This window comes from Aegilops tauschii, chromosome 4 (assembly GCF_002575655.3).
Source record: "Aegilops tauschii subsp. strangulata cultivar AL8/78 chromosome 4, Aet v6.0, whole genome shotgun sequence".
NCBI classification, from domain to species: Eukaryota; Viridiplantae; Streptophyta; class Magnoliopsida; order Poales; family Poaceae; genus Aegilops; species Aegilops tauschii.
The window spans coordinates 377,073,302-377,084,708 of NC_053038.3; the positions used below are offsets into that span (position 1 = coordinate 377,073,302).

The window sequence follows — 11,407 nt, forward strand, 5'->3', positions numbered from 1 at the left end:
ACATGTAAGGTTGGTCCGGGCCGCTTCATCCCACAATACTGCCGAATCAAAATAAGAAGTTGGTGGTAAGCAGTATGACTATCACCGCCCACAACTCTTTGTGTTCTACTCGTGCATATCATCTACGCATAGACCTGGCTCGGATGCCACTGTTGGGAAACGTTGCATGGAAAACAAAAAAATCTACGCTCACGCAAGATCTATCCATGGAGATACATAGCAACGACAGGGCAGAGTGTGTCTACGTACCCTCGTAGACCGTAAGCGGAAGCATTTAGTAACGCGGTTGATGTAGTCGAACTTCTTAACGATCCAACCGATCAAGTACCGAACGTACGACACCTCCGCGTTTAGCACACGTTCAGCTCGGTGACGTCCTCACCTTCTTGATCCAGCAAGACAGGCGAAGTAGTAGATGAGTTCCGGTAGCACGACGGCCTGGTGACGGTGATGGTGATGCTATCTCCGTAGGGCTTCGCCTGAGCACTACGAAAATATGACCGAGGGACAAAACTGTGGAGAGGGGCGCCACACACGGCTAAGAGATTGTCGTGTTATGTGTGGCGCCCCACCTACATATATATAGGTGGGGGAGAGGGGAGGCAGCCAGGCCAAGTGGGGCCGAATCTCACTTGGGCTCCTGCCCCTAGCTGTGCCCCCTTACATGTTTGTCTACGGGAGGAAGGCAGGGAGAGGTGCCCCCCTTTCTTTCTATCACGAGGAGGGAAAGGCGGGAGGGGCCAACCCTCCCCCTTTCCTTCCCCTAGGGCCGGCGGCCAGGGAGAGGGCGCACCAGCCCCCTTGTGGGCTGGTGTGTCCCTCCCCTTGGCCCATTAGGCCCATAGACCTCCCGGGGGTGTCCGGAACCCCTTTCGGTGATCCGATGACTAACCGGTGCACTCCGAAACTCTTCCAGTATCCAAATAGTATCGTCCTAGATATCAATCTTTACCTCCGGACCATTCCGGAGCTCCTCGTAATGTTTGTGATCTCATCCAGGACTCCGAACAACATTCAGTCACCAAATCATATAACTCATATAACACTATATCGTCAACAAACGTTAAGCGTGCGGACCCTACGGGTTGGAGAACTATGTAGACATGACCGAGACACATCTCCGGTTAATAACCAATAGCGGAACCTAGATGCCCATATTGGTTCCTACATATTCTAGGAAGATCTTTATCGGTCGAACTGTAATGAGAGCATACGGAATTCCCTTTGTCTGTCGGTATGTTACTTGCCCGAGATTCGATCGTCGGTATCTCCAAACCTAGTTCAATCTCGTTACCGGCAAGTCTCTTTACTCGTTTTGTAATACATCATCCCGTAACTAAATCCTTAGTCATTTTGCTTGCAAGCTTATTATGATGTGTATTACCGAGAGGGCCTAGAGATACCTCTCTGATACTCGGAGTGACAAATTCCAATCTCGATCCATGCCAACTCAACAGACACCTTCGGAGATACCTGTAGAGCATCTTTATGATCACCCAGTTACGTTGTGACATTTGATAGCACACAAGGTGTCGGGGATATACCCCGCAGTGTAACCCGCCAGATGTATGACCCGGTTGGAGCGTGGCGACTCACTGGTGACCTGCTCGGAGCTTGGTGACTCACGCGTAACCCGCCCGATCTTGGCGACTCATTAGTAATCCGGCGGGCGGGTCAGACGGACGACAAGGCCCAAGGCCCAGAAGGCCGGCTCACGTTATGGTGGGCCGGCTTAAGAGGAAAGGCATGAGGAATATTTCCTTTATGAGGAAGCAAGACCCGGACTTGTATCCAACTTGTAATAGAAGATAGACTAGTCCTAATCCTACAAGGACTCCACATGTAGCCCGCCCCTCTAACTTATATAAGGAGGGGCAGGGCACCCCAAGAGGGGGGAGAATAATCTCTAAGGCTGGACACAACAAAATGGGAGACGGCTTATACAGCAACTCCCTCATGAGCATAATGAGACCTAGCCACAAACAACATGTAGGGCTATTACTGGATGATGTTTCCCGGGGCCCGAAGCTGTCTAAACCCTTGCCTTATGTGTTAATCTGCCTCGCGTCTCTCGTCCCACTCAACCCCTCTCAAGCTACCACATAGATGCATTGGCCTCACGACTAAGTCCTGACACTAAGGACATCTGCCGTGAAAAATCCACGACACAAGGTATTCCTCCGGTATCTGGGAGTTGCATGATCTCATGGTCGAAGGAACATGTATTTGACATTCAAGAAAGCAGTAGCAATAAACTGAACGATCATATGCTAAGCTAACGGATGGGTCTTGTCCATCACATCATTCTCCTAATGATGTGATCCCGTTATCAAGTGACAACACATGTCTATGGTTAGGAAACCTTAACCATCTTTGATCAACGAGCTAGTCTAGTAGAGGCTCACTAGGGACACGGTATTTGTTTATGTATCCACACATGTATTTAAGTTTCAATCAATACAATTCTACCGTGAATAACAAACCTTTATCATGAATAAGGAAATATAAAATAACAACTTTATTATTGCGTCTAGGGCATATTTCCTTCACTTTCTTGCGTTGAAATTGCTATATACTGATCAGTGTAATATCAAGTGGTTAATATGATGCAGTGCACGTTGTTATTTTTCCGGGAATGACAGGATCTATAGAGAAAGAAAAGAAAAAACTATAGCCTAAGTGATTACTCGTGAAAGATCTCCTATAAGCTTGTGAGTAAGTTGGTCCAACCAATGTTTAAGAAAGGTTACGGATTTTGATGTCAATAAACTAAGATAAGATGAAACAATCTGAAAAATATATGCTCCCATAGAAAGAATTTCAGATGTCCAAGCTCCAAGAGTCAGAAACAAGATTGCATAATGGAGTGAGATATGATTACATGGCTGATGTCGAGACGAGGGGCTAGAGCTTGAAGACTTGATGGTGCTTGTGTGGGGGCAGTACGACACCGAGGAGTTCACCGTCACTTTGGACCTCCGCATCCGCCGCAGCCAGGGATTGAGAAGGTCGAACCCTCGGGTTGGGAGTGGGACTCGCATCCGGCTGCCTCACGCCATCTATCACTCAATCCCAGCATGTGCGACTCGGATCCACTGCCGCCGCTGCAACAACAGTAGCAGCAGGCATAGGAGCAGCCACATATGTCGTTGGCGGTTTCCCTGTAGCCCTGCACATCATGCCTCTCTTTGGACGCCATGCCAGTAAAGCCTTGTGCTCGTCAGCTTCCTCCCTCAGAGGCCCCCACCAGGGCAGGATCCCCGAGGGTGAGCGAGATCACGCCCTGTGGAGGCATCCGTGGGGATCCGTGGCGGCTGCGGCAGGCTCCGTCGGGATCCATGAGGGCGACGGCGGCGGCGTCCCTGGGGATCCTAGAGAAAATATCAAGACTGGGGGTGGGAAGAGTTATGGAATGTTTTCTTCCATTATTTGTATAATGAGATAAAACCAGTGGGAGGGGTGGGACGAAAAAAACTCGGAAGAAAAAAAATGGTGTACCAGGCTACCAACTCCTCCATTAGGAGTAGAGATATTGGTTATCCTGCCCAACGAACTTCTTCCTCCCCCGCCGGCGAGTTTCTTCCTCCCCTCCGACTGTTTCTTCCATCAATTGACCCCAAATTCAAAATTGAGGCGATTGACATGTAGCTATTGTGCAAAATAATGTTTTTGAAACAAAGCATGGAGTACGAAGACGAGGATGATCTCGCCAGGGCTCCACTCCGATGGACGGCGCCCACTCCGGCCGACGTGCTACTCCAGCGAAGGACCCCTGCTCCCCCTCCCCTCCTCCCTGGCCGTGAGCCCGAGCATCATCTAGGAGCTCCTCTGATTTTGATTTTGTAGAATTTTCATGTAGATTTGCTATGAGCTATTGCTGATGTATGTTGTTTTCATCTTGATTTGCTACGAGGTGTTGCTCATATCTGGCAGAACTAATTTTGATATGGATGTGTTGATTGTGCCAAGTATAAGTACAAGATTGTTGCCATCTGGTTGATATCATTGTATTTGCATAGAAAGCAATATCTAATTGTTGTTTGTACTACATATTAACTCTTCCAGTTCTTTTTTATTGACATGATGAATAATACAGATGGAAGCACTGGCATATGGTAGTGTTTGTAAGTAGAATTTATGTTCATATGGGTATCAAAATAATAAAAAAAAAGGACGCCGATAACTGCCACACATGTGGTGTATCGGGTGGTTGTGCCGCACGCCCTGTGTGGCACGGAGACGACCCCGCCCGCACGACCGCGTCCGGGCGCGCGCAGCCACAGCTCGCACGTCCGGTGTGTGGCAAAATCGCCCACACGTCCGGGCAAACGACCGCGCTGCCCGCACGACCCAGCACGCCAGTCGTCCCGGCCTCCTTTCGATCCCCAGTCTGACCCGCCGCCGTCGTCTCCTACCTCTCGATCCCCTACCTCCATTGCCTTCCTTCTCTGGTTGCCATGGCAACCAGTGCAGATCCATAGCACCTTCCCACCGCTAACCACCCACCCCCCAACCCCGCCCTCCCAAGACGATGAGCTAAAAACAGGTGGATCTCCGATCTCCTTCTGTTTCTCGTCTTTCTTCTGTCCAGAAATTTGAAATTGCAAATTTGCCCATGAAGATGGCGACTGGATCCACGCTATCAGGGCAAACACCCCACGGATTTGTGTGTATTCGCATTTGCCCACCAACATACGCCAGATCTGCCATGTACTATGCTAGAGTTGAGCTAAGCTTCTGGGTTGGCTTGGTGCGAGTAGTTGGTAATGAAGGATGCGTAGGAATCACTAAAAATAGGGAGAGAAAGGAGAAATTTGGCATAGGGAGGTAGGAAACATAATTGCCACTTGTATATAACATCAGTTGCCACCTATCGTTGTCGTTAGCTGCCACCATGTTATATTGTTGCTTGCCATCCTATTTTATTGGCTGTTGCCATCGCTTCAAAATGATAGCTGGCACCCAGATTTCAAAAAAGAGAATGAATGTGCATGTCCTAATTGCCATGATGTGTTGGTTGCCTACGCAGGAAATGTGATAAGATTGTCGTGTAATCTTCTACGTGCAAACAACAAGAATGCATTTTGCGGATTGTTGATGCGTTCTTGTTCATGCAGTGACTGAAAACACATTGGCAGAAAAAAGCGGAAGAATGAATCACGAAGACGGGACTGATCCTTGGTTTTCTCAAAGGCCGAAAACGCCCCCGTGGGATGCAGCAGAGTACAATCAACTCATTTCTGCAGGGTCGCTGCTGCCACTACTAAAGCAGTACGCGGGCATCGGTACGATGCATGATAAAAAAAGAACAGTTGCCATGTTCGCGACGATGAAGATGTCATTCTACTTATGTCCTACAATGTCATTTTTCGCAGGTTATTATGACCAAACCACATTCAGGGGGGCACCATGGCAAGTTCAGTCACAGGGTGCTATCACTGACAAATGTACGGGCAATCAACTTCAAGTAGCTAATGTGGCAAATCAAGGTAACGCATACGAAAAAGAAACATACTGGTGTGGACATGAAATTAAAACTTGCAAGGATGGCAAAAGACTCATGAGTTGTGTCGAAAAAGTGTAGAACCTTCATGCAACACGTGGCATCAGGCGGCAACCGTGTACCTGCTATCAACATCGAATACAGGTGAGTCCATGAAGTGAAGTTGTGGACAGTGAATTAGGAGAAGGAACATAGCTGACAGCTGTAGTTGCCATGCCTGGATAGCTGCAGTTGCCATGCGTGGACAACTGTAGTTGCCATGACTGGACAACTGCAGTTGCCATGTGTCATAAAATGTGATTGCAAATGTCTAAACAACTGTGGATGACACGTGTGAACAAACATGTGTGGCATGGATGCACCGCTACATGTGCCATGTTGAACAAACTACAGTTGCCATGCATTGACCAACTGCTAACATGATCACAGGTTGTTACGATAGAACCACATCGGCAAACGTCTCATGGCAAGCTTCATAGTTGCAGGACAGCGCTATTGCAGATAGAGCACATCAAATTGGAATGACAGACCAGATAAGATCAGCACATGCGGCACAACAAGGTAAAAAAATGTGAACCAGAACACAATACTGCATTTGCCTTTGTGGGAATAGCATGTGAGGAACAGTAGATTTATAACGGTGGTGGTGGAAAAATCAAACAAAAAATGCTACCAAGTGGTTGCGTGCAAAGAGTCATCTATTGTCTTCGGGATTTGCCAATTGCTATATGATTGTGTGCAACATTCATGATTGATCTCATTTGCCTAGTGAGCTCGAACCTAGAATACAAGTTTTGATGCTAGAAGAGATTGGTTGCCATGTCTTGGCAACAACAGTTGCCATGTATGTTGGACTGTAGCTGCCATGGCTATAGAACCCAAGTTTTGATGCTAAAATACGCTGGTTGCCATGTCTTGGCAACAGTAGTTGCCATGTTTGTTGGACTGTAGCTGCCATGACTGGAGAACTACAGTTGCCATGCATGGCCATATGCAGATTCACGGCTTGTTGTGTGAATGATGTCATGCCAAATCACATGCAGTTGCTGTATTCCGTTACGATAAACATGCCATTCAAGCAAATGCTTACGCTCGCACCTGTTCTTTTATTGCAGGACCTTCAACTACAATCAACAGCGGCGCGGGGACATCTATTGCGGGAAGCTCTGAGCGCACGGAAGAAGCGTTCCACCAGCCAGCCAACAATCATGCCACAAACAATGCAGAGTCAGTGTCGGAAATGGCAATCATTCCAGCAATGCCGACAAGCACACCTTTGCACACCAGCACAACAACACTCAAGCAGATGAAACAGCCGCCGATACTGAAGTGAATGATGAAACTAATGACGAAGCACAAGGGGATGCAGAAGATGGGCAATCAGAAATCATGGTACCTAAGCCACCGCATGTTGGGCAGAGGTTTGATTCATTTGAAGATGCCAAGGAATTCTACCAGACATGCAAAGTTCCATGGTTTTGCGTTTAACACCGAATACCATAGGAAAATTAAAAAAACTAACGAGTACAGCAGAGGTGATATGAGGTGCTACAAGGCACGAAGGAACAAGAAGGGTAAAGGTGTTGCGCCTGTCGCTCCGGAACGAAAGAGAGGTATCATTGTCAAGACGGAATGCCCTGTCCGGTGTAAGCTGAACGTAGATGGAGCACGGTGGGTGGTCACTGAATATTTTGACGAGCACAACCACGAACTCATAAAGAAGTTTGACCTGGTAAAATTTCTGAGCGCCCACAGAGGATTCACCCCCTCGAGAAGAAATTCATAAAGCTCCTACATGATTGTAACGTCGGTCCATCAGGAATGGTCCAGATACTGTCCCTCATCCACAGCAAAAATGGGACTCTGAGTAGCATGCCCTACATACCAGCAGACGTCACAAACCTAAAGGCAAAGTACCGTAGAGAGAGCAAGTTGGCTGACATAGAAGACACGATAGCCTACTTCGATGAGAAAGCGAAAGCAAATCCAGATTTCTTCTACAGGATAAGATTGGACGATGAGGAACGTGTCAGGAACATGTATTGGGTGAATGGTGCTGCACGAAGAGCCTACAAACATTTCCGAGATTGCATTTCGTTCAACGCGACATATCTCACTAATATGTATAAGATGCCATGCGCTCCATTCATAACAATAAATAACCACAATCAATCATTGCAGTTCAGATGCGGGCTCGTTCGGAACGAAGACACGGATGGGTACACTTGGCTGTTCAAGACCTTCTTGGAGTGCATGGGTGGACTTGCTCCGATGAACATAATAACAGACCAGGATTTTAGCATGCGTGCAGGTATAGAGGAGGTCTTTCCGTTGGCAGTGCACAGGCACTGCAGGTGGCACATTATACACAAGGCTGAGGAGACACTAGGACCGTTCTTTGCTGACCGTCCAGAGCTGCACAAGGCATTCGAGCTGTGTGTGGACCACAGCTTAACGGTGGAGGAGTTTGAACGGAGCTGGATGACTATGATTGAAACATATCAAGTCCAAGACAACGAGACGCTTGGTAGCCTGTGGGAGAAGCGAATGTACTGGGTGCCGGCCTACTTCATGCACTTCTTCTTCCCATTTCTGCAGACTATGCAGCGAAGCGAGGGGTTCAATGCTGTTCTGAAGCGGTACGTGAGCCTTGGCAACTCATTGCTCCAGTTTGCCAAGCAATACACGGCTTTGCAACAAAAAATACTGGGATCTGAGCTACAGCAAGAAGCAAACACCGCGCTCAAGCAGCCTAAATTGCTAACATATTTGGAGAGGCAGATGAGCAAGACATATACCAACAAGATTTTTAACAAGTAAGTCAGTGTGTGTTACAGTCTTATTTGCACAAGCATGAAGGTAATAGGTGCCATATAGAAATGCAATGCAGTTGCCAGCTTTTTTTGGAAATGCTGATATATTGAAAGTGGCCATTGAGTACAGGGCAACCATGATGTGTAGTTACCATGTTTAATGTACTGCAGTTGCCATGTGAAGTCAACTACAGTTGCCATGTTTAATGAACTACAGTTGCCATGTTTAATTAACTACAGTTGCTATGTTTAATGAACTGTAGTTGCCATGTTTAATGAACTGTAGTTGCCGTGTGAAATCAACTATAATTGCCATGTTTAATGAACTGTAGTTCCATTTGCCATGATGGTATGGAATGCACTTGCCAATTAAAATGTTATGCATTTGCCATGTGAAAAATATCATGTAGTTGCCATAGCCATCATTCATTTTAGATGCCTTTCCTACGTTACATCCTACATCAACATAAGGTGCTACAAAAACATCATATAAGAGTTAAAAAAACCACACAAAACTTGCAGATTCTAGGAAGAAATAAAGCGTGACAGCATGTACACGGCTTACCAGGTGGACGAACATATGTTCAAGGTGTGTTCTCTCTTGGGCATGTCGGATTCAGAACCTGAAGACCCAGACAAAGGAAGGAACTACTTTGTGAAGGCCTTGATAAGCGAAGGCGAATACTACTGCCAATGCTGCAAATTCGAACGGGGCGGGATTGTGTGCTGTCACATACTAAAAGTAATGGACATGAACGCGGTGACACGAATGCCCCGCCATTTCATACGGCGGCGGTGGACTTGGGACACTAACGACGCATTGGGGCCGCAAACATCAAATGAAATTTTGGTTGTGCACGATGAGAGACCAGAGTCAACCATGGAAGCCGTGAGGCATGTTGTGTTGACAAAGAACTATGCTGAACTAATAGATGAAGCGTGCAAGAGTGACCAGACAGCGAGGGTTGCAGAAAAACACAGGAAGGCCCTGAATAGAGAGCTTGATGAGATCAAGAAGAGGAAAGCTGAGGAAGCCTTACACAGGTTCCCCCGCACCTCAAGTGTGCCTTCGTCCACGGGGCCATCATCTGAAAACTCGGAGGTAGAATCTGGAACAGCAAGCACACAAACCCAGGTCAGGAACCCGCCCCGTTCCATCACAAAGGGGCGTCCAAAAAAGATAAGATACAAATCGGGATTGGAGATTCAAGCAAAGCACAAGAAAACAAAGAAAGGGATGGGCAATTCGTAAGCAACATTGGAGCACTGTGACTTGGTTGTTGGTGACATTTTTTGCAAGCTAGATGTTCTAAATTTGTACAAATGGGAGAATGACTCTTGAGGGGAATCAGAATCTGAAAGGAAATGCCATGAATCAATGACTACAGTTGCCACGTGTGTTGTACTGAATTTGCCATGTTATTTCAACTGAATCTGTCGTGCCTGTTCTACTGAATCTGCCATGTTATTTCAACTGAATCTGCTATGCCTGTTCTACTGAATCTGCCATGCCTTTTCTAGTGAATCTGCCATGTTAGTTCTACTGAATATGCCATGTTATTTATACTGAGTCTGCCATCGCGTAGATTTCCGTGTTCAGTCCACACATATTGTATTGTGTGCAAAGTATGGAAAACAAGTTGAAACGATCACGTGCAAAAACCGTAAGGTTACGGCTGCGTACAAACTACCATGCTAGCCGATACAGTTAGCAGTGCAAAAAACCCAAAGAGCCAAACAAGAAAGAACGATAACTTTCACTAACCATGACTGATCAACTACATTTTCCATGTTTTCAGACATCAAGGACGCATTCAAAACACCAAACTGGTACTGCCAACCCACAAACGCGTAATAATACTAAAAACACATAAACGTGTTTGCTGTCACACCTAAGTAGGTTCACATCCACACATATATTACAAACTATTCAAATGTCGCTCACACGCCACCACTATATACTAAGCTAAGGGGAGATGTAGTCATAGCATATTACACGGACATAGTTTTGAAAAGAACAAGGTAATACCTTACATTCCTCGGCAACAGAATATAAGGTAGGCGTTCGGTGTGGAGCACCACGTGATCACTTGTACTTCTTGGTGGCTTTCTTGACAGCTTCCTCTATAAACTCTCGTGCGTTGGACCGCGTGTTGAAATCTACATTCATCAACCAGTTCCATGTGTAAATTTTGCGGAGCTCGACGACCATTGCAGCTATGACGACAGGGACCCGTTGACCTTCCCACTTAGCAAGGTATTCCAACGTGTGAAAGCCACAGTCGTGCCTATAAAACAAAAGAATCAGGTGAACTCAAGAAAACAGAGAGAAATCATAAACTTCAATGAAGATGTGACAAAGAGGGTTAGCATTGGTGTAGAGGACACATGAAAAAAAGATAGTAATTACTCGTTTCCTTGCTTCGTAGTCGCAACGTACTCGATTGAAAAATGTCTGATCTGGACCTTTGAGTTTTCGTAGTGACGGTTCCATGTCTCTTTGAGGTTGTTGATGAAGTATTCAGCATGCGTAGTAAGGTCTTCATAAGCTTCTGAACGCACTGCATCAAGCACCTCAAATCGTTGGTTCTTGAGGTCAAGGCAAATCGCGTAGTGATGACCACACTTTTCATGTGGGTCCTGTGGTGCAAGCTCCTGGAACATGGGGAACATGACCTGCAAGTAATAAATAAAGGAAAGAAAAAAGCAGAGTTCACATCAAGAACAGAAATGATGTAGTTGAAAAAAATGATGTGTAAGGACATCGCCAGTTGCACTAAGAGGCACATGAATGACATTAAAGCAACAGGTGTCCAAAAGTACACCATCATAGAAATGTTTAGTTGCAATGTGTAATTAAAAGAAGTTGCCATCCATGTATGGACTAAGTTGCCCAGTATTTTAGTTGAAGTTGCCACATAAGTTGCATTAAGAAGCAAATTAAACTCATTTTACATGGCAGCTGTTGCCACATGAAACAGCTGTCACAGAACAGGGTGTAGCCCACATGTGAATCATATCTACTAGCAAAACATACCAAGGAAGGAAAAATGGGCAAAAAAGGAAGGAATACTCACACATTTCTTCATTG

At 46.2% G+C, this 11,407-nt stretch overlaps 1 protein-coding gene across 1 annotated transcript; it reads left to right on the forward strand.

Moving 5' to 3' along the window:
- The first annotated feature begins 7,324 nt into the window (after nt 1-7,324).
- Nucleotides 7,325-8,323, forward strand: LOC109775153 (protein FAR1-RELATED SEQUENCE 5-like). The gene is made up of 2 exons (XM_020333913.1): nt 7,325-7,549; nt 7,685-8,323. Exons 1-2 carry the CDS (start codon nt 7,325-7,327, stop codon nt 8,321-8,323), a joined length of 864 nt encoding a protein of 287 aa, XP_020189502.1.
- The last annotated feature ends 3,084 nt before the right edge of the window (nt 8,324-11,407 follow it).

Coding starts and splice junctions, on each gene's coding strand:
- LOC109775153 (XM_020333913.1), top strand. CDS start 7,325: ATGGTCCAGATACTGTCCCTCATCCACAGCAAAAATGGGACTCTGAGT. Junction 7,550..7,684: donor GTGTCAGGAACATGTATTGG/GTGAATGGTGCT, acceptor CAATCATTGCAG/TTCAGATGCGGGCTCGTTCG.